This window comes from Tympanuchus pallidicinctus, unplaced genomic scaffold (genome assembly GCF_026119805.1).
Source record: "Tympanuchus pallidicinctus isolate F22 unplaced genomic scaffold, pur_lepc_1.0 scaffold4, whole genome shotgun sequence".
Taxonomy (NCBI): Eukaryota; Metazoa; Chordata; class Aves; order Galliformes; family Phasianidae; genus Tympanuchus; species Tympanuchus pallidicinctus.
Genome location: NW_026294758.1, coordinates 49,155,954 through 49,180,150, shown reverse-complemented (window position 1 = coordinate 49,180,150; position 24,197 = coordinate 49,155,954). Strand labels below are relative to the sequence as shown.

The window sequence follows — 24,197 nt, the reverse complement described above, 5'->3', positions numbered from 1 at the left end:
GCCCCAAGATGGCCGCGCCCTCCAGCGGGCTCCGCCCCAGCGGGCATCGCTCCGTCGGGCGGAACGAGCGCCGGGGTGGGCGCGCGAGGTGGCCCCGGCGCTGCGTATTCCCCGGGCGACACGGCAGCCCCGCAGCGGGCTGGCCGCCCCATAAAGGGCCCTGTGCCCGCGCTGGCTTCGCCTCGTCTGCGGCACGCCGGCGCTGGCGCCCCGGGGGCCGTGTGGGTGCCCGCCCGGCAGCAGCGCGGGGCGTTCCGGCCGCAGGCTCCGCGCCGCCGGATCGCGGACTCCCGTCTGCAGGCGCTGGGTCTCGTGTAGGCTTAACCGGCAAATGCGGATCAGATGGGGAGGGCTGAGCGCTTCAAAACAACTGACTAAAATTACACTCTTGAGCTGTAATGTATACAACGGCATGAGTGATTAATTAGGGAAACCCACATCCGACAAGAAAGATTTTTGAAAGGATTCTTGGAAAACACTGAGAGTGCAGCTGGGATCCAGATTAATGTACTTATCTAATAAAGCCCTTCCCGTCGCCTCCCGTCCTTCGCCCGGTCCCGTCACAGCAGTGCCCAGCCGGCGCTCGCTGCACCTTCCCTACTAAAGCCGGTGCTGCTGGTCTGAGCCCGGTGCGCGCCGTCGGGCGATCAGCGAGCAGCAGGCAGCCGCTCCGTGCACTCCGCTTTCGCGTGTGGGGAGGCAAAGCGGGAGTGCCGTCGCAGCTTTGGAGCTGCGTGCCCAGGCGGATGGACCGCGCTGCCAGTCGTACGCGGGCGCTGCAGCCCGATAAAGCAAAGCAGGGCGTGTCGGTGGACTTTCTGGGCGAGGCGGTATTAATGCAGACTCAACTGTAATTCAGATCAAATTCAAGAGAGATAAAGCGAGGAACCGGGAAAGATCACATATCTAATTGCAGCTGAGCAGACCCCGCTGGTAGAGCTCGCCTCGGTAGAAAATATGACGTTTCTGCAACCCCAGACACTGAGGAGCCTGACGAGTTGAGAGCGCAGCGAGGAATAAAACGCATTGCAGGATTTTAATCTCCCAATCTTGTTTTACAGTGTTAAGACGATCTTACAAACGACAGCAGCTCTCTGTCTGTTTATCCTGGACTTCTTCAGCAGCTTAATCCATACAGAGAGTCTGTGACCTCCATAAATGTTTTTAAATAAAGAAATGCGTTAGAGAATTAATAACGATGATGATGATGATAAACAACGCCTCTATTCCTGCAGCTCGCAAGCACGCAGCACATGAGCCGCCCGCACCAGCGCTCGGCGTGCGCAGCCCCTTCGCAGCCCGTGCAGGGAGCCCCGCCAGCAGCTCCGGGTGCCGCACACCGCAGTGCGCTCCGCAGCGCCCGCATGTTGCTCGAGGTGCCGCACAGCAGCCGTGAACGCGGGTTCGAATGAGTAAAAGACAAAACTCAGCCCCTGAAAGAGAAAGATGCAGCAGGACTCTGTGCTTTCTCGAGGCGGCTGGGGATATCTGCGGTGACTGAATCTCCTTCTATGGGACCAGAAATATGAGCCATTATTAAAGAGAACAATAATTAGCTGGAAATGTCTCTAAATTAGTTCGAACGCTAGATACACCTCCTGGAGAGTGCCGGGGGTCCCCGGCATATAGCAGGTTGTTGTTGAGATGCGGTGTGGGGATGTGTGGCATGTGGTTTCTTTTTTCATTCCTCCAAGGATAAAACCTTGACAGCTTTCACACGAGAATCTTTGGGATAATTCTTTGGTGGGGGGGGGGGGGGGGGGGGAGAAATCGACAACGTATCGGCAGTGTTTCCTAGCTGAAGTGCCCGCCGCAGCCTCACCGGTTTGGCATGGGCAAGCTACGTCCGGCTCTTATCTCCAACTCAGCTCCAAAGTTGCACGGTAAAAACCCGATCCTTTCGCTCCCCACTTTCACTTCCTTTGATGAGACAGGTTTTGACAAGCTGCAGAGCCCGGTAGAGACCCTACCCTGTCTCCCGGGACCCGGAAAAGTCTGCTGAAATCTTTAATTATCTCGCTGTGCTGCGGTGTTCTGCGCTGTGGAATTGATGTGTTTTATTGATAGTAGTTGGTTGAAATTATATTAATAGTAACCGTCGGTGTATTTCTTAACAAAGTATTTCGTTCTGAAAATGTTCAAGAATAAAGATTATAGTTATGAAAAATTCAATAGCAAATAATGTGCAGAATTACTTTCCTCCAGAACCTCTTTGAGAACCTTCCCACCTATTGTAGCATCAAGCAAAGAAGAATATTCGGTGTAGATGCCAATCTAAAAGTTTGAGCAGAGAGGGACCTTAATCTGCTAGAAAGGAACCTGCGACCACTAATGGGAGGTCACCACGGGTTTGCTCCTGCACCTCCTCTTTTTCTGAAGTTCTTCTGAATCAATCAATAGGAAATTGAAAGTGAGGAGAAAATACCATGTACAGTGTGCTGAGATATGTCTTGAATATATTGTGCAGGAATCATTCTGTCTTAATCTTGTTGTACACGTTGGAAGCGTAGAGACGGGGGAAAGACCTCTTTAAAACGAAATTTGAGCGCGTATTTTTACATTTTCTTTTTAAATGAGGTCACTTATTTTTTGGCTACAACTACGTGGCAACCTACTGCTGCCGGCAGCCTGCACACATTTGATTACAAATGCGCGAAAAAGAGCTGCAGGCTGCGGCATCCAGCCCGGGGATTTTATTCCACATGCTCCACTCTGAGGTTTCCTTTTCTATTTGTCTAATACAATTTATGCCAGGCGGTTTTCTTCCAAATTAAGTAAGAGACGCTGATCGCTGTAAGAATTAGGTTGTGTCAAGTTTTAGGTGGAAAAGGAAATTTGACAATGCCACAGACGAATATTTCAACAGCCATTTACCACTAAAAAGCACAACTTCTAGAGTTATATACCTTGTGCTACAGTTCATAAACTTGATTTATGATGAAACAGAATTACTGGATTTTACTGCTCTGGCCCTCCCAGCTGTTAAGAATTTGTCTGCAACATATGGGGTTTACTGTGAACGAAAACAGCATTATATCGAAACTTTCCTCTCTATACGTGCTCCCAGTCAACAGGTAATGGAAAACTGTCTTGCAAAAAAACCCGCGTACTTGGGACCAGATTTTCATGGTCAGATGGTGCAGAGGAGGTCTGCGTGCTCCCAAGCTCCGGAACCTGCCTGGTGCCGCGAGCACAGCGGAAAGACCTCGACCGTGTCTTTCAGGAGCCGGGAGCTCGCACCCATGACCCGCGGCTGAATTTTCTGCAGCTAGTATTTTACCGAATTATCCGTGGAGGAACTGCAGCAGTGAGGTGGAGTGTGAGGGGGCATTTCGTGCCAGCCTGGCATCCTCAGTCATATTTGTGCCTGGAGTAAACTGCCGATGCGGTCACATAATCTGATGGCTTCTAGTGTAACACAGCGGTGTACCACATGAACCATTCGGCATAAATTCCCATCTCCCAGCTCGATGCCCTCGGGAAACCGTAGCCTAGCGCCCGGACCCCGGCAATCAGGGCCGTGCGTACCGCAGCGCTGCTCGCAACGCGCCTCTCACAGCCGCCGCCGCAGCCCCGGAGGGGCGCGGAGCTCCGCGCTGGCCGCGGCCGCTGCCCCGCGGCGTGGGGTGAGAGCCTGGCTTTGACCCGACTCGACCAGGGGTGAATGCTGCGGGGGTGCCACGGCTGCGGAGCAGTGACTGTGCCCGCTCGAGGAGCAGCGGGCTTGGCAAGCCTCCTGCAGGACCGCTCGTGGGCAAATTTCTGCTCTTTTCCTCCTCTCTCCTCCGCAGCCCTCTCCTCAAATGTGAGGCATCTCACCGAGGAGCTGGGCAGAGGGTACCCCTCCCCTTTCACCGGGCAAAGACTTTCGCCTCTGCACGGGTCCCCGAGGCTGTGTCTGCCCGGCGGTTCGCGGGAACCCGGGGATGCGGCCGTGCGGTGGGACGGGGAGGCTCTGACACAGCGCCGAGCGCTGCGGGGCGACACCGGGGGGCATTTCTGTGGGAGATCTGTACAATCCGTGGAAAGCTCGTGAGAGGGAGGGAGGGAAGCGGAGCAGGCTCTGGAGAGTGCAGAACCCGCACCGAGAGGGAGAGTTCGGCTTTGTAAGTAGGGGTCTATATCTTGCCAAGGTGATAATTGGAAAAATATCCCTGCGAGCCAGCGTTTCCATAGGGTTTTTTCTTTCTTTTTTTCTTTCTTTTTTTTCTTATTTTCTTTCTTTCTTTCTTTTTTTTCTTTCTAATTTTCTTTCTTTCTTTCTTTCTTTTCTTTCTTTTTTTTTTTTTTTTTTTTTTTTTTTCCTCTCGTGTAGCACAAGTTCACGTAAGCTTTCGACAGCTCAAGTCGTCAGAGTTTCCATCCCTCGCCCAGAAAGCCACTAATCTGAGTTGCTTTTGCGGTGGCTATTTACAGGCAATTATAGGATAGGCATATGTTACCAAAAAGCGGGAACGAGTGTGGTCTTTCGTCCTCTTTCATGCTTTCAATTAAACGGTTCTCTCTGTTCGTGCATACTTAAACACTTTTTTTTTCTTTCTTTCTTTTTTTTTTTTTTTTTAAACTTGCCTCGAAAGCCCCTTAAAGCTTAAAAAAATTACTGCCATGACACAGAGTCCTTTGTTTGTTTGTTTGTTTGATTGCTTTCTTGTTCTCTCTGCACTTCTCTTAGGGATAAACGAAAGGTGATGGTTTCGGGCATCGAAGTGAAGGCAAGAAGAGTCACACGAAGATTAACGAGCGCGTTCCGGGCAGGGGCTGGCGAGGACGGGCGCTGAGCTCCGTGCGGGGCCGCGTCCCCCGAACTCCCACTCCCCCGTGGGAGCCTCTCGGGGGCGGTGAACGAAAGGTGGCTTTGTCATTATCGTCATTAAACTTCCTGAGAGGCAATGAGATAAAAAGGCGCTCCGAGGTGCAAATGACAACTTCTGGTTTCGGCGGTTTTGCGGGATGTATGGCTTCTCATATGGACCTGGTGTTTTAATTGTTGCTCCTCATGCTGCAGAGATGCTGTCTTGACACAGCTGCGCTGTTAAATCAAGAAGCCAGCAAGAGACAGTCACAGGCAGGGCTGTCTCCTTCCCTGTGAAATGATAACCAGCACATTGTAAACACAGCTCTATAACCCCAGCAGCAGTTTAACTCATGCTCACCAGTGCTCTTAGCACAGAAGCTCTATCTGTACAAATGTCTCCATAGTAAAATGGACCGTTTTCGTTTGAGTTCCCTTTGCATGTAATTTCTTGATTTTCTGTAGTGTATGTTCTTCCTTTGGAATTAATAAAATTAACTAATCTGGGTTTTAATAATCCTTAATGGCTTCTTTTTTTTTTTTTTTTTTTTTTTCCCCCGTGTTCTCAGGATAAATAACGGACATTACAATACATTGTTCTTCTTTTCCCCGGATGAACTGCCTGCAGCATTGGATATTGGTTAGCCATGCTTCGTGTTCAGGAGCAGAGAGGAAGAGAGGAAGAGAGACTCCTTCTCTATATAACACTGCCGTAGTGACAAGGACATTCAGAAAGCTTGATGATGCAATCGTGTTTCACCTTTTACCTGTGGCTATACCCTTCCCATCCCATTCCTCCTCTTTTTTTTTTTTTTCTTTTTTTTTTTCCAGACTAGCTTAATTTTCCCTTCTTTAGTCCTCAAAATTATTTTTTCCTTCGGCTCTTCAAAACACCCTCATCTATTCCCTGCAGACTTTTGGACATACTCTGTCACTTCTTACGTGTAGGCATCTCTTTAGTGCCATATGTTCAGCTTTGACCGCTGCCTACAGGACTCCAGCCTGGAACTGTGAGAATTTCTTCACTCTAGAGGTGTGGTGGGCAAAGGTCCAGATCAGATAGCCCAAATGATTCTGAAAGTTGAACTGTATAATTTCACCCTTCTTTTTAGAGACTTTATCAAAGACAACTGTTCATTAATTGGAGTAAGATAGTGCAACTCTGTTGCTGCCAGTGGTATACCACAATTTATAGCACAACAGATTTGTACCATAGTCATATGTCAGCTAACAGAGGCAGACACTTCAGCAATGCAGAAAGCCTGTTATGGGATTGGAGGGAAGGGATGAGTACTGGAACTGGAACTTTTTTTGAAATACAAAGAAGGGGGCTGATCTGATTCCATCTGAGATTTGTATCATTTTTTATTTTATCCCTGTGGTTCACCAGTTTCATGCTAAACAATAATAGATGTTCCTGCATAATTTGATATATTTAGCCGTTGAAATAATTGAACAACTTCTACTCGTAACTTGACAAGATTCCACCTTAAATCCAGCACCCATGTATAAGGAGTTTAAGTCCAGTGTGGGACAATAGCTCTGCTGCTTTGAAACCCTGGTGCAGTGTGTGCCACATAGTGTGGGGCAATTCCTGGGCTATTTGCAGCCATTCCCTGCGGATCTGGGCCTTACCCTTTGTTAGGCATCGGCCATGTGATCCCTGCATCTGACTGAAAAGGGCAGCCTTGTAACAACATTATTTCAGGAGGATAATAAGTAGCCATCATAAATTCCTTTTTTAATAGTTTATTGCCGGTTGTAGTCTATTGACAGTGTCTGTTTTATAGCATGGAGGAAAACAGTTCCTTGTTGGTACTAGTCACTAAAACTGTTTGATAGCTCTGGTCGGTTTTAGTGCCTTCAGAGAAAACCTAGTGTCTCATGAAATGAATCATAAATAGCTGAGCTGAAGTCGAACAAAAGACGGAAAGAGGGAGGAAAAAAAAACAGTCTTGCACTTACTGAAATATGTTTACTTTGGACAATAATCTATTAACTAGTTTAACAAAGATACTTTAAGGCTGGATCCTGCTGTCTTAGCTGAAAAAAAAAAAAAAATTCCAAGAGGATTGTGTCTTAGGTCTTTTTAGAGAGTCTATTCAGCAAATATTATACTTCTTTTAACTCACAGAATGGAGCATACAAAGCTGTAACTGAACTTTACCTTTTGGAAGCAGAAGCAATGCAGTCCAATGCCTAGATGTGTCTTGTCATCACTGTCTCACTGCATAACATTCAACAATTTACATCAAATCTCTTGGGACAGTACACAACTAAACACATAGGTATGGGAGAAAGGGCTGGGAAGGAACTGGATGCCTAATGGGTCCCACAAAACCCCATCTTTGTGGCTGTGTAACACCCCAGATGTTTACATTTACAATCCCTACTCCGAACCACTTTATACTGGAACATGAATCCATTGTTCTTATTTACGTCTGTTCAAAATTCAGAAACCTGGGTGTTCCAACCAATGGTGGTCTGAGCTGGTGTGGTAGAAGGCCTTGCAGCCATTATGGGCACCATCACAAAATTTTCCAGATTACAGTCCTGTCTTTTTCCTCCTTGTCCCTACCAAGTGCTGATGAGTGCAATAAGGTTCCCGAGACTTCAGCCTCAGTTCAAAATAATTTAAACTTCCCCAAGCTTTCTTCCTTAATAGCCCTTCCCTACGCATCCTGTTTGAGTATGTAATTTTTAAGCTCACCAGAGAGACGGGAGGAAAATCTGACTTCACACTTAATGTGTGATATTAATATATCTGAAGATTTAATATATCTATAATATTCAGACAAAATGTCCTTGAAAGATGGGACTAAATGATGGAGCTCATTGTTTGCACAATGCTGAGACAGAAGTGAGAGACCTGAGCTCGATGTCCTCCTCAGCCAAAGGGCTGAAAGGTCCTATGAAGATCTACATTCCTAATTGTCATAGGAACACCTTATCCACTATCCTTCTTAAACTGAGCTGTGCTGCAGGAACATGCAAAAATGAATCCAAAATTCATGGAATGGAGCACTACTCTACATCTTCATGTTTGGGACTTCCAGGGATACTTCTGGTACTCGCTTCCTGGACTGCTATTACTTCTATTGCAATGCTTTTGACTCCTCAGAAGGGGACTCAAAGCCTCGGATATCCCATACATCCAGAGAGAGCAGATTTTGAGACTACAGTCATGCTCCTTCATTGTTATCACAAATTCTTCACTCCATACAGCTGATGAATAAAATTTGACATTTTTATGAATAAGAGAGATGTAGATGTAAGCCACTATTCACTGGGCTAAAATAGGAAACAAAGGCATCCTTCTCTGCCTCTCCCAAAGTAAATGCCGTAAGGCACTTTAAAAAATATTATTTTAATATTTAACTAAATAGCAAACGATGACATGCTTTTCAACTGAGGCAAAACCCCATCTCCCTCTGAATCGTATGGCCCAGAAATGGTGCTGGACTGTGTTACTTACAGAGTAAGCAGAGGTAGCTTCCTACGTAGATATGCTTTAACTGCAGAAGTTCCAACAGGACTTCATGTGCCCAGCTGTCTCTACCATTCCTTGCTAGTCCATTCTCTACAACACCATGCTCCATGTCAGAAGAACTGGGGCCATCCTCAAAGGTGTCTATGCACTCGTAAGGCCTGGACACTTCAGGCTGGATTCTGGATTTCAGTTCAGATTTGAATTGGGTGCTGTCGATTGTCTGTGACATCTTTCATTCTTTATTGCACAACCATCTCATCATTTTCAGACTGGGAATCTATGATTTTCTTCCCCAGCATGCTCACATTACTATGATTATTCTGGTTTTGTCCAATTCAGGATTCAGTTTCTCTTGAACTCTCTTCATTCAGATACTCCTAAACTCTTGCCCCAGTCTGCTTCTCCATCAGACAACATTGTGCCTTTGACTTTCTGTACTTCTCAATTTTGTCCTAGGAGCAACTCAAAGTGTTGGCCTTCCCTGATGATCTGAAAGTGTGTCCTTGCAACTATCTCCCACTTACTGAGACTTCTTCAGTGTTGGTGATGGCTGAGGAGGAAGAACTATCATCTCTGCCTTCAGTGATGGGAGAAAGATACCTATCTTTAAAAACATTTGGTGAAGAACCATGATGCTGGAAATAGCCTGTCTTCTGCAGTATGACCAGGGATGGACTTTTCTGAGGAGTGTACAGGGTCACACAGTGGCCAGAAACCTGAGAAAGGATAAGGAGTCCAATCAGATGCTAATGATAAAAGTCAGACTTCTCCCTGGGGATTTTGTTTGTTTGCTTGTTTGTTTGTTTCTGTGCGCTTTGAGCAAGGGCTAAGAGCGTGAACAAATGAAATAAACACTGCAGTTATCCTGCTTGTTATCTGTCAGCCATTTGAAACTGCAGATGAAAGTTGTGATTATTGCCCAAATACTCACACAATTTAGCACACAATTTAGATCTTGCCTATTTTTGCTTCTCCAAGCATGAGGCTCAAACAAGTGGGCTTTTGCAGCTGCACACAACCCCAACAAAACCAGTGGGATGCAATAACTATGCAACTGTTTGCATGCAACAGGTTGCAGTGTCAGAGTCACAGGTCCTGATTCGCATGCAGCTACACACTGTTAACTTTCTACTGATTCTATTTTTTTTTTTGTTGAAGTAGAGGAAATTGTTTTCCTTATTTCACTAATGCTGCAATTGTGAAATTGCTTGTTATCTTTGAGTGCTTGCAAAATGCTGGCCCACAGCAATAAAATAAACAAATGTTTTACTTTATGTGACTATTTCTTCTTAAGATGCCAATTACCTGGCACATGTCATTTTATTAGTGTACTCTACTTTTATTTCATCTTGGTTCCAAAGTCCACTTGCCAGACAGTCAGCAAACCCCCTTTTTCTACTCTCATAGGACATGCATGTTTTTTATAAGCCTCCAGAAATACCTGTGGAAGGAGAATGAGTACAGTCTCTTTTTTTAATTATGAGATACCTTCTTTACAAATTCTGATTAATGATTGGTCTTTCTTGATGTCTCACTCACTTTTTTGTTTTCCTGATGGCTCATTCACTCTTTCGTTTTATAAAAAATGTCTTAATCCATTCTCCTCCATCTTTTTCTCATGCCTTTGGGACATGATAACACGTGGAAATGCTGTGCAATACTGACACCTGCCAAACGCATCTGGAGAGCACTATGCAATTTACCAGCATCTCCTCCTGACATGACTCTCCTGCAGGGAGGAAAATTCTATTGATTTAGGCAACAGTTGAAGGAAACATGAAGAAATGATGGAGTCTTCTGCCCTCTTCTCCCTTAAAAATATTTTTTTTTCTTCAACTAGGGAAAATAAGAGCACAGAAGTCCTCCAAAACAAAGAGAAATTTAGAATCATCAAAGCAAAATACATGTGCACCCAATCATTTTCATGATATATTACTTCGCCTAATCATTAACTTAAAATGCCATATAAGAATTTGTAATCCACAGTAAATCATTTGGTAAGAATGATTTAAATGTACTGCTGACTAATGTAAAACAGTTGAGTTTCCACACTCAGTTGGCTGCCAAACATTGTTTAAGAAAAAGGAGGGGGGAATCCAAGTTGACATAAGTTATAGCAGATACAACTCTCCAATACAGTTGTGATTTGCAAATTATTGAGTTTAAGAGATAGGAAGAAGATTACTTGCTGTACCATGAGGATTGCCAGGGCCTTTTTGTGCCTTAATAAGGATGCTTTGCAGCAGTGTTTAATTCTTCTCAAAGGCTGCTTGGAAATGCCTTTATGACCTTATCTGCAACAACACTTGAGAAGTGAGAAACATGACCTTGAAATGCTAGATAACTTACTAACACAATACAAAACAGAGAGACTACTTGAATGGAGGAAGGATGCTTTCCTTACCATAATGATGGAGTAATCATAGTAGGAGTTCTTAGTGTTTAAGGGAACAAATTAAACATACTCCCAAGCACAGAAGAGAACATAAAATAGTGGTATGAGACACTTTAAATGGATACTTAATGGAGGAGAGAGGTGGGGATCAGCTAGGTGCCTTGGGCTTAAGAAACAATGATGATGTGAAATGAGGCAATCATTAGTAAAGAACGAGCACGAGGGAGACAACTTCTCTAGCCCTAAATTTTTTAAATTTAAAATATTCTTTGGAAGAAAGGAGAAACCAAGGATGTATGAATGCTGGTTTTAATGTAGAAACTCAACAAACTCTTCAGTAAAGTACCTCCTTTTCACTATCAGGTAACATATACTTTACTGCTGTGCTTTACCCCTGTTGATAGACATATTTCATCTTTCATCTTTGCTTAGACTAAGAGTGTATCAGCACCACCAGCAGTGCAAGGAGCGAGGGGAACATCAGCTCCACATCCACAACTCTGTGATGCTGCACAGCTGAAAACCAACGTTGATAATCCAATTAACCCAGCTGTAGCATCATGAGTGCACTGTTTGAATATTTACTCAGCTTTCCAAACAGTTTGCTCAGCCTTTCACGCTGTCTCACCACATGGCTGCAGAACCCAAGGAAACCAGCTGTATGTGACTGCTGGCCATTCACTCATCCAGTGCCTGTGATCATGCAGCAGGTCCCAGCAGCCTGGGCAGGGTACCTGTAATCTCAGGTCTTTACAGTGCCTTGGAAAAATCTCCCTCATGGAGGCTGCCTATGAATAATACTTCTTCAATTGCTGCTCTGGGAGGTATGGGAGCATGTTCCCAGCTGAGGAAATAAATAACTAGGTGTCTGAATTTATTATTTTTGAAATTCTCAGCTTAAAGTTATATGGATTATAGAGTGTTATAAGGCATTTTCTGACAATCTAGCTGCTATTTGGCAAAGGTATATCAAAAGCAGACATACTTGAAACCAGTGTTAGGAAGGAGGCAATGAAGAGAGGATGAGGTTTGTTAGAATTTGTGTTCCAGAGCAGGTGATGCAGAAGGGGAAATGAGGGTTTTGTGCTGCAGGAAACAAGCCAGTCAGACATTTACTGAAACTTAGGGGAAACAGCAGTTTCAGGAGAACCATTCAAGCTGTTTGGACCTGCTTTTCTGCTGCTGTTAGCAGTGATCAGACTCAAGACACTTAGGTTAAAGGAGAAAATGCATCCTACATGGCATAGCAGTTTGTTCCGGGGTGCTTTTCCCCCGATGCTTCAAATCCAGGTCCTCCAGTAAGACTTGTGTAAAGGCTTGGGTAGGCTGTGTAAAACCATACTGGTTTTTCATGTGTGTCCACAAGTGTCAGCCTTCTGGGTAGAGTTTTGGTGCCAGTGCATCTCTTCTCTCTTCCATCTTCTGCACGTGATGATGCAGAAGAACTCTGAACTTGACTAGACCGGGGACATCTCTTAGGAACTTAAAGGTCAGAAACTGGGGATTGTCTTTGCATGCCACCTGGGTTCTGCATCTGTAGCCATTTCCCACGCTAGCTCCCCAGTCCCTCTAAATCCCTTTTGTTCAATGCCTCTGCAGCTGCTGGATCAAAATGAAGCCAACAGTGTGAGGCAGCATCAAGGCCCTTCTGCTTGAAATTCCCACCTGCAATTTTCTACCATTTCTTTTCAACCCACACCAGACATTGTTCCTGACTCTGCCCTTGCAGGTCATCCTTCATCAGCCATGTCCCACCAGCATGCCCATCATTGCAGTGCTCCCAACTGCTTGGCCTGTCCTTTGCTCTATATGTCTGCTGCGGAGGGAGGGCAATTAAAAAATGGCACTCCAGGCTCCAGTTGCTCTCAAAGTCTTGTTTACTCAGCTCACAGCCCCATTACCCGTCACAGAAATTAATTCCTGGACAAGTTACATCCACATGCATGTGCACATCACTATTTTGTCTAAACAGCGACATCTCCTGACACTCGAGCTGCAGCTGCATGAGTAGGTTACTACCCCAATAAAGTTGTTGTTGTTGTTACACACAGTAAATGGCCTCCCGAGGGCCACCCTTAACAAGAACCATGTATGCTCCTGTGTTTTATTCTGTGCCAAGTACGCTGTCAGCACTTAACAGTTATTAATAAAAACAGAAGGAATTGCAAATCTTCATGGGACAGAATAAAGCCCAGTTAAAAGGTAGTTCTTTGAGTTCTGCCCTGCCTTGCTTGTATTCATACATTAAAATTGGATCTATTTAAGAAGATAAATTATCAGTGTAATATAGTTCTCAGTTTGGAGCTTTGCCAGACATTAACTGCTAAGGCTATTTCTGTTAAAAAAAAATGAACTTTCTAAGGGAACATTAACTTCAGATGTTAACTGATTTCCCAAGGAAAACAGATAAGCCAGTGACAATTCATATACGTTATTTATCTGTATGTTACTTACAGGTTGTTTACAGCAGCAGCAATGATCCCTGTTTGGGGCACTTTCTGAAGAATATTTGATTGAATAATGGTTTGAAGAAATTATCGTTGTCCTCAGCTCTCATAGCTGGCTGGTGAATGACAAGGAATGCTTGAAATGAAGAGAGTTTTTTTCTGTTTTCAACTGACAATATTTTTAATGGGAAACCATTTTAATGGGAAACCATGGCACCCAGGAAACCACAGCTGAATTAGTACTGGCATGGTAGGTAATCAGTATATAAAAGTTTTCACGGAGGGTTGAAAATGTATTCGGGTATGAAAGGCAAGGTGCAGTTTTACCCTTTTGACACACAAAAAAATTCTCTCAGTTCTCTGTGCCAGGCTGGGCAAAGGTAGTGAGAGGCACAGGAGCTAGGCAACATAAAAAGGTATGTTGTTGAGTAGCATCAAAGTAAGACTGTATAAATCTTTAGTGAGTGGAAGATGGGAAATGTATATACTAGATACAATTTCAGAAATATAATGCTGTATGGCATATCCCTTATCATAATAACTTCTATTACAACTGAACAATTAGAATAATTTGTGCTCTGGTAAACAGTGAACAGAAATGTTAACTTCCGAATAATATCTGTTTCTGTTCTTATCAGTCTCCTGATGATAGTCACGAGCTACTAGGCTTGCCCATCAGTGTGCAGATCAGGTACACGTACTCATGCACACTAAGTTGCTCTAGATGGGCACATGGCTCTGAAATTACACAGGCTGTTTTCAGTCCTCATGACTCATTCTATGAATGTGACTAGTCTGAAACACAAGTTCCATTGCAGCAGCAAAGGCTACCAGCAGAGCTTGCATTCAGGTTCAAGTTATCAACTCTGTCTTTGACAGAGCCCTTCAGGAGAAGGCTAATCATCTTACTTTTCCACATTACTTTTCATATTCTGCTGAAACAATTATGTGAAAATAGACAGCAAAACCTGTTATAACCAGTTCTGCTTTGCGGATATATAAAAGGTCAGAGGATTGTGGTCAGTGGCACAGGGTCTATTTGGAGACCTGTAGCTAGTGATATATGGGGTTGGTACTGTGGTCTTGTTCAGCATCTTCAGCAGTAACCTGGGTGAAGGGATCAAGTGCACTCTCAGCAAGTTTAATGATGATTCAAAGCTGGGAGGAGTGACTGACACACAACAAGGCTTTGCTGCAATGTAGCAAGGTCTGGATGGACTGGAGAGCTGAGCAGATAGGAATCTAATGAGGTTCCACAAGGGCAAGTGTAGAGTTCTACACCTGGGGAGGAATAACCGCATGAATCAGTACAGATCAGAGGATGACCTGCTGGAGATGAGCTCTGCAGAGAAGGACCTGGGTGTTCTGGTGGACAAGAGGTTGGCCATGAGCCAGCCGTGTGCTCCTGTGGCCAAGAAGGCCAGTGGTATCCTGGGGTGCATTAAAAAGAGCATGGCCAGGATGCTGAGGGAAATGATCCTCCCCCTCCACTCTGCCCTGGTGAGGCCACATCTGGAGTACTGTGACCAAGTCTGAGTTCCTCAGTTCAAGAAAGACAGGGAACTACTGGGCAGAGTCCTGCTGAGTGCTACAAAGATGGTTGAGGCCTGTAGCACGTCCCATATGATGAAAGGTTGAGCGATCTGTGAGTATTCAGCCTGGAGAAGGGAAGACTGAGAGGTGATCTTATCAGTGCTTATAAGTATCCGAACAGAGTGGTCTAGTGGATGGGTCAATGCTTTCCTTGGCCAAGTGACAGGATGAGGGACAATGGGCACAAATTGAAACACAGGAAGTTCCATATGAATCTGAGGAAAGTTTTCCTTACTGTGAGGTTGATACAGCACTGGAACAGGCTGCCCGGAGAGGTTTTGGAGTCCCCTTCCCCGGAGATAATTCAAAGCCCACCTGGATACTTTCCTGTGTGACGTGCTGTAGGGAACCTGCTTTATTAGGGGTCTGGACAGGATGATCTCCAGAGGTTCCTTCCAACCCCTACAGTTCTGTGATTCAGTGAATCTGGCAACCATAAACATTTCCGTTAGGCACCTTAGAAAGTCTCTGATTTATATTTCTCTGTGGAAGTGTGATTTTGTTGCATGCTATGAAAAACTGGGGGACTTAATGCTCCCAATACCAACATAAGCAGATTAATGCCAGATAAAACGAGCCTGAACTCCTTAAGTTACACCTGCACCAACAATACGTGCTGATAATCATTTTGATATGATATTATTAGTGAAATATTATCCAATTAAACCACAAGCCTGACTCTGATGAGGGAAGTTATACTTACAGGGTAAAGTTTCACTATTCATTTTGTAGCAGAGGCATAGTTTTGAAGTTCATTTGGATATTTTTTCTTTACTAAGCAGATGGAGGAGAGCTTGTTTTTTGTGAAAATAGTGGAAAAGTAACATAAAATACTTGAACATGTAATGTAAAACCAAAACATCTTAGCAATGCTGCCCTGTGGGTCACCACCTCCTGTTCTGCAGGGCTAAGTAAACATTAAACATTAACACATTTATTGCTTGGTTTTGATTTAGTGTCAATATTAAGTGCAACACACAGAGCACAGGCTGAGAAGGTGGAGGCATTTAAAGCAGGTAGCATAATGTGTAAAAGGAGTATATTTTTTCTCCTATGTTTTAACTCGTTCTCTCTTTTCTACATTGTTGGGAATTACTTTACCTTCTCTTCTTGTCTTTTTCAAGAAAAACAGGGAAAAATCCTAACTGATGTTAACATAAGGCTTGAACAATTCGTGGAAGGGATTGTGCAGTTGTTTATCCCAGCTGGAATCATGCAAATCGTTTCCATTTCAGTGCTCCCAGTGCTGCAGCCACTCATCAATTGTTACATTAGTTCAGTTCCCATCAGCACAGCCTTTGATGGGTGATGTAAGCAAGTTATTCTGCTCTGTGAGCATGTGCGTTTGGGTTTTGTGTATATCACATATTCTGATGGTTCTCACATTTGTACTGCCAGCTTTTTGAATGTAGTGGAACTAGTTGAGAAACACAGGTTGAGGAGGAAACCTCAAACATGTTTCTTTGCAAGAGAAATTTTGCTTAAGGAAGTGATCACTTGCATCATTTGGGGATCCCCTCCCCACTACCAATGTGCTATGCTTGTTCCTGCAGTTCCCCATTTCTTTGTCTTGCCCATTTGTGCCTTTGTACAGTGATTTCCTTGGTGCTGGATGGAATTTGAGGTTGCTGAAGTTAAGGGAAAGATCTATAGAAGGCACTGATACTGCTTCTCCATGCTCCTTCCTGCTCTTTCCTAGTACATCCAGGTTCCAGCAGGCTGCAAAACATAAACACAGAAGAAGCATTGGATATTTCGTAGTCCTGCCCTCACCCATTCTGTCAGGAATTTTATGGTCACATGCCTCTCAAGATTTGTCACACACAAATGAAGTCCACCAAATACAAGAACGACTGATTTGCAAAGATGGTGAAGGGGCACATTCTGCTGGAGGAGAAAGACTCCTGGTCAAAGCCAGACCTGATGCAGGGCAGATCAGCCTCTGCATGCCCAATGTACCTGTCCTACAGAGCAGAGAACAGGCTATAGTAGTATGGATTGCTGGCACACTGAAAGGAGCTCAAAAGCTTCTGCTTTTCTGAGGAACATCTGGGAAGGGGAATGTGTAAGCCTTATTTGAGCAAATGTGGTAAAAAATAACCTTTATTTTCCCATAATGCTTTATTGAGATTAGTAAAACCACAGTGTTAATATAGTACACATGTACAAATTTGGAGCTATGTGACAGCACCATTTACAATAATTTGTCTGTCTTTTTCAATCCCTTTCCATGGAAGGTGCTACACAGAAATGTTCTTCTGTGGCAAAAACAACAGCAAAAACAACCATCTTCACAGTTCTGCAAAAATTAATTTCTGCCCAAGTCTTGCTAGTTTCAGTTATTTTCCTCCCACCCTGAAGATGGCATAAGGAGAGAGAGGTCAATTGATCATCAAAGCAATAGGCTTTTGAAAAGACTTATAATGCAGCTATGATGTGCTGAGGCACCTCTGTCCTGCTGTATTTCAGCTGGGCGTCTGTCTGCTTTCCCCTGCACTAAGCCTGAATCAAAACTCAAAGCTGAAGCATGGCCAAGGTGGGAAGAAGGAATGGCTGTGGAGACAATGCCTCTCTGCTACTGCCTGTGTCCTCAGAGAGGCTGCGTCCTGTTAAGGCTTTCTCTGGCATGGAAGGTCTGTGCTCTTAGGGACTTCCTGGCGTGTCCTGTTTTCCCTCTGCATGGGAGGCCTCTCTGTGGTGGCTCGGTGGTGGTGGGGATGTTGGTGGCTCTGCCAGGTCCTAGAGCATGGCTGGCCCTGCCTTTGGCCTAATCCCCACATCAGGCCATGCAGTAGGCATGGCCAGCCCCACACCAGAACACGAGTGTGAGTACAGCCTCACGTGGCATCTGGTGGCTCAAAAAGCACCTGCTGTGTTCTAAATAAATCTGACATAGTATAATCCAAATGGGAGAGCAATAATCTCATCCCAGAACTGTTAGAAGATGTACAGCAGCTGATCTGCTGCATTGTGTCCCGTGGTGTTTGCTAAACAGTGCATGTATGTGCAATCAATTGCTCATTACAGTTATCACACATGGCACAGATACAAGCAACTGTGGCGTTACTAATTTCCCCTTGACCCCATGCTGTCATTACGTGGTGGCAGTGTGGGCAAGAACAGCGTTTCCCGATTCATTGCTAGAGTGAGGGAGACATTTTGGTCTGTTCCCTAAGGAAAATACTCTCTATCAGTTTGTAACTGCTGTTCAGGAAGACATAGGACTGCAGCATCCCAAAACCAGGCTCTGAGTGACTCTGGAGGAGGTAACAATGCATCCTGAGATGTCCCAAAGGTGTTTTCTGACAGCAGCAGCAGAAAACTGGGAGAGGCTGCCAGGAGTCAGCTAGCCTGTGTGGGTCTTCCACCCTGTATTGCTGTCACGTGGTTGTGATGGCAAGGAAGGCTCCTGGGGGTGACTACAGCCCCCAGCCTGTAGGGCACAGCAGGACAGATTCTGCCTCCAGTTCCCCTATATTGTAGGTGGCTGCAGGTGAGCTGATCAATGCCTAGTGGGTAAAGCAAGCCAGAAAATTCTGGGAGAACAGCTTGTGTATTTCAGCCACTAGCAGGCACCCAGTTCACAGGACAGAGTCTGACAGAAGCTCTCCAACATGCAGTGAATGCACACTGGGCTCTCAGAACCTGGTGGCCTGCTTTGTGGGCCTGCCCAGCTTGTTCAGGCCCACCTGCTCTGCTCCTGGACTTGCTGCTTCCTGCCTGGGGATGGGGTGGCCACAGGGATGCTCAGCACGTCCTCCTGACATCTATTCGCTCTGACAGTTAAAGTGGAGCCAAGAGTGATACTTGCATCAGGCACAAACTGAAGCTTGTGCTGTATATAAACAGCATGCCCTAGTTCTTCACCCTCAGGCTCCCCCTGCTCCTTCCTGTTGAGGGGGGCAAGAAAGAGGAGGACAGCTGCAAGTACAGCATCTCTGCCTAGGCTGAATTCCTTAAAAAGGCCCATTCCTCCAGTGAGGGCCCTGATACCCTGTTTTTGATGTGACTATGCTGTCCTCCATGCGGTATTTTTTCCTAAGCCAACTATCGTTCCCACGAGAGCTCAGAGTGCTTTTTTTTTTTCAGCCCATTAATTTTCATAGCGGAGGAGAAGAACCGCACACCGGCGGCGCAAAGCAGATCCCCGGCGGGCAGCGGCGGGGCCGGTGGCGCCCTCTGGCGGCGGCCGCGCCCGGGTCGGCTCGGGACGGGACGGGGCTCTCCCGGCAGGATTCGGGGAAGCGCTGGGCTCCCCGCCGCGCTGCAGGGTGGGTGAGGGGAAGCAGAACCATTTATGGTTCTGGTTTGCCCTCCCGAGGCCTCAGTTTCCGAAATCCCATTTCGGTTTAAAGATAATGCTGTAGAGTGTCTCAGCCCTTCTCCCTAGCCGTGAGCTTGTGCCTGTGTGTGTGTACGGGAACATGGCAGAAGAGAGATGGAGACAGCAGGTGAAATTAGGATCTTGTCAGAAAGCAATCGCTGGCTCCTGTAGCCTTCAGATACGACAGATGTGACTTCTAAAAGCAGAGCTGTGATTTAGATTTTATCTGAAAAGAAACCTGCATCCTGCAGCTGCTTTTGGCACGTGACATTCGGCGGGGTGAGAAAGGTTCCTGAAATACTCTGTGCAGAATTTTTGCTTTAAAAAACACACTGTACCTATCTTCACCTGTAGTAAGAGACTCATCTCTACCAATTTTAAATATTAGCCAGCTTACAGTGGAAACACTACAAATGGAATCGTATTGGAGAAAACCCCAACGGAAAATCACACCAAACATTCTGACTCTGTGGCTAAAACATTACCTCTAAAACTTTATTAAAGTGTCATTCTGCGAGGCGCGCAGCATTACAGGTGGTTTGAGAAAAGCAATAATCTTGCTTCAAAAGCAATACTATAAATGATGAATATACTAAGTAACATCTCCATTACAACTTTCTGGCTGTTCTGAGGAGACCGTTGGTGTCATTTTTTACCTAGGTTTTACCTCGCTTCAGATTTGAAGGTCTGGAGAAATGTGCTTATTCTGCCTGTCACTGTAAGGCAGAAATAGACCATAGTGCTTAAAAGTGAGCTTGTATCACTAAAAGCAATAAAATACAATAAAATAAAAATTGCTGTTAGGAATAAGAACTGTTAAATTGGAGAAAAGATGAAAGTAGAAGATGGAAAGAAGAGGAAGAAGAAATGCCTTTGTAGGGTGCTGTATCATTATTAAACAAACAAGAATAATTTTAAAAGTCAATTAGAACAACAAGGAAAAGTCCTCAGGCTGGAGATTTCCAGGAAACCATGTAGCAATAAAACCACAATTGAATCCAGACAAAATCCATCTTATGGATCATTTTAATACATAGTTATTAAAAATTTCTTATTCAGTAATCTCTCCAAAAAAGGCAACCCGGGACTCTTTCAATGAGCTTCTTCAAAAATAAACCTTAAAAATCAAGTCCATTGAGCAACCTCCTGGATTTCCTTTATTTACTCCAGCAGTGCAATTAGATGCCATGAAAACAAACCCTCTGATTTCCCTGGGTAACACGCCATGTCATGGATGTGAGGAAAGCAAAAGAGCGGCGGCAAGTCTGTGGTTTCTGACAGAGAGAACTTTCTTGTTGCAGGGGAGAGAAATCAGCCAGGAGTGCTGACTGCAGTCCTGTAGTTGGACCCATCACACCCATCCTCTGTGTTCCCACTGTGCTTCTGGACTCAGCAGCACTACGTGCTAAGTGCAGGTGTCTGCTCCTGAGGACCCGGGAACTTCCAGCTAGCTGCTGCAGAGGATGGGTTCACCTCCGTGTAAGTTCTGGAAGGGGAGCAAGATGTTTCCACAAGGGAACATTATGTCTATTTTTAGACCTCCTGCTCTCTCACTCAGTCCCACTGAGACAGTGCTGAGCACCATGTGCTGGCCTCTCTCCAGCTACCTGCTGACACCAGGCTGCTGAAAGTCAGCATGCTCCACATTGCCCTAGTAAGAAAACTTCTTGCATGTTTTGTAGACACTGTCCAGTAGCAGCAGCTGCTGCTGCAGCTACTTATCCTGCTCAGAATCAGCTTAAATGTTGCATTACAAATGTGGTCTCTCAGTGCCATTTGCAGCACCACTGAGTGTAGCACTTCAACCACGAAATTTATCCTGCACCCCTTCAAAGGCCTTCGTAGACTCCTACAATCACAGTGTGTGTTGGGTTGGAAGGGACCTTAAAGTTCACCCAGCCCCAACCCACTGCTGCCACACACCAGCTCAGGCTGCCCAGCACCCATCCAACTTGGCCCTGAGTACATCCAGGGATGGGGCACCCACAGCTTCTTTGCCAGTGCCTCACCATCCTCTGAGTTAAGAATTTCCTCCTAATATCTAATCTAATAATCTCTTGGCATGCTCAGAACACACAGGTCCAGGAGGCAGATGTATGCCCCGAAGCTCCATGTAGATGGACGATGTTCTGGATGTGCCTCTCCCTTCAAATACATACCTTCATCACTAGTGAGGCCATGCAGACACTTCTCATTGCTCTGAGGGTAAAATAACTCCTGAGCAGAGCTTTCCAGGACCTTCACACTGAAGATTCTGTCACTTGTGAACCGGCACCTATTGTTAGATCTAGATTGATTTGTAGATGTAATGTATGGAACTCTGTTAGTCCTGCAAGCTAGACTCAAACAATAAAGTCCACTGCAGCATGTAGCTGCCATGGTGCTCTGAGAGAACTTCAGCCTGAGCTGTGTGCTTCAGAGTCACCTCTGAACGGACTCTCCTGCAGAGGAGATTGCTATGGGTCACAGCATGGCCTGCTAATGCCTTCAGTACCGATAGAACCACGTATTTCTGCCAAGGCTCCAGAACAGTGACTTTTGCTTTTGTGGTGCTTTTGCTTTGTACTCCATTGGCAGGGAAAGAAACTGAATGTGATGCACGGTGGATCTTTTTCTCCCATCTGGGATGCTCTGATTCAATGGAATGCTCTGAAATTACCTATGGGGTTGGGTGAAAACAGAGGAAGTCAACCTGTGGAGTGGACTTGTTCATGAGTAAGCCATTCTAAGGAATCAGGCTAAGCAAAGACACTATGGGCACTTCTGTGGATCAGACATCTGGGCACTTCTGAAGTTCCCCAAACAATCAAGGGGCAATAATACATTGAGAACAAATCGAATGTTCTCTAATGATGCTGGAAGTCCAGGAGTAATCGTGACATCTTTTGCATTCACTGTTCACACTATTTCAGCAAGTCTGGAATTTGGGATCCTCGTTGGGAAAAACTTGAATGAATTTGCATCTTTGAGTTTAATTGGTTTTGCTATCGAACTGCATAGCAAGAGAGAAAATAGCATGAGGAACAAAAGGAAGGGGTTGGTTAAATGTTTTCAGTGACACTGAAGCACATTTCAGTATGGCTGAAATCATTGTGTCGCACCTGCCTATTGTGCAAATGCTAAAGAAAAGATTTGTAAAGATTAAGAAGTTGGTGTCTCTCAGAAGCAGTCTGTTGTCAGTAGTTATTTATGAAGACAGTGGATATATTTCCTCGTAACGAGGAGGTGATAGTTCTTCACAGGGGTCTTCCAGAAGTTCTTCTGGCTCATCAGAGCTGTCCTCTGACCTGATAATAGGAAGAGAAGAGGGTGCAAAAAAAAAGAAAAAAATAAAATAAAAAAAAAAAATTCAAACACAGAGCATGAAGCAACCTCCATTCTTTGTCCTGTCAGCCTTGTCTGGGCAAAGAACTTCCTGACTTCCGTGTGAGTTTTGCCTGGGAAAACATTACAAGATGAACTTTTACTGTGATTCAGCAATGGGCTCTAATCTTTTTGTGAAGTACAAAAATGTCAGGTGGTGATCTTTATTTTCTGCTGCCCATGTCTGTTGTGCATAGTGCTGAGGACAACAGGCTGCCAGCTGCTTGCAAAGAGACTTTGATAAAGGAACAGAATTACTTCTAGAAACGATATAATTCTGAGTAAGTCCTGTAATTTGAATGTTTTCCTGTAAGAGTAAAGAAGTACAAGATTACCTTTTGACTAATGAAAGCAGTTTCACACTTAGCTGTAAGTTAAGTTAGTGTTGTTGTTAGTGATGTTGTATATACCTCAAAAACTAGGACAGTGATAATGGCTGGAAGATTGCTGCAGGTGTGACTGGCAGGGAGAATGCCTGGCACCCTTTCATCCTCATGAAAATGCTGTTTGTGGGCTTCTCCTGTGCTGTGATTTTGCTTGTGTGGGACGCTCTGCCTGGGCATGGAATAACAATCTTCTGATTGAGAGACTAAGAGAAATGTTAAGAACAAGCAAACAAAAGTCACTGGCACAGCCACACAGAGAATCTGTGGATGCCTCATCCTTGGGCATTCTCAAGGCTAGTCTGGGTGGGTCCAAGGCAGCCTGAGCTGATGGGTGCAGCCCTGCCTATGGAAGGATTGTGGAACAAGGTGGGCTTTGAATTCTCTTCAATATAACATCATTCCATGATTCTATAAAAAAACAAAACAAAACAAAAACCCATGCAGGAACAGGAGCATATATACAAATATCTTTAAAAATAACAAGAGATTCCATAGATTGAAAATTGAAGGAATTCTTAAGTGAATTTAACCTGAACTAAAATGTTTTCTATGTCTTAATGTTCTCTACTCAAGAAATATTCCTAATCAAGAGAAAAGAAGTCTGGAGGAGAACATACAAAGGGAGGTGCTTTTTGCTTTGCAAGCATGCTTCACACCTTAAAACACATACAACCCATGCCCAACCGTGCTAAGACTTTTCAGAAGATGTACCTTTGGTTCTGTGTGTTCTCTGCGAGATAACTGGCACAGCTCTCATCCCAGGTGAAAGCGGGGTTGTCCAGAGAGTAGGCAGGGCAGAAGTGAGCAGAGCTGGGGCTGGGGATGGGAGAGACACCAGGGGAGACGGCCCCGCAGCAGCTGAGCACAGGGTGCATGTAGCCAGGGCTGGTGGCTGCACTGTCCAGCGCTGGGTAAGGTGGGGGGATGTACTGCACCACTGTGGCACCGTGGAAAGTTATGGGTTGGTTGATTCCAGTGAACACGAAGGACTGTCCGCTTGCGTTCTGTTCGATGTCTAACGTGTTCTCCTCTCTTTCTTTGCAGGGCTTGCATGTAAGCATGTTGAACTTGCAAATGGCAATCAGGATGAAAGTTACCCCAACAGAAAGCAGGATAGGCCCTAGTAACTGAGTCCACTCCAGGTGAGTAAGGCCGTCGTACTTTATCCACCCCATCACGGTGAATGTAATCCCCACCAGTCCCAAGAACACACCTGAGAAAAGCAGAGTGGCACCAGCTTTGTCCCCATCTGACACCAGGGCATCAGACCTACTCGGCGGGTAAGGAGTGACAGAAAACACATTCAGGGAGAAATCCTCCACGTTGCTGTTGTTCTGTTCCATCACCAAGTATCACGAATCTTTCTCAGCAGAGAGGGGTTTGCAAGGTACTCTGCAGAGCATTGAA

At 45.1% G+C, this 24,197-nt stretch overlaps 1 protein-coding gene across 1 annotated transcript; it reads right to left on the bottom strand.

Moving 5' to 3' along the window:
• Window positions 1-20,038: 20,038 nt before the first annotated feature.
• On the bottom strand, window positions 20,039-24,197 carry TMEM174 (transmembrane protein 174). The gene is made up of 2 exons (XM_052701284.1): window positions 23,502-24,197; window positions 20,039-22,328 (listed from the first exon to the last, which is right to left on the bottom strand). Exons 1-2 carry the CDS (start codon window positions 24,131-24,133, stop codon window positions 22,229-22,231), a joined length of 732 nt encoding a protein of 243 aa, XP_052557244.1. The 5' UTR covers window positions 24,134-24,197; the 3' UTR covers window positions 20,039-22,228.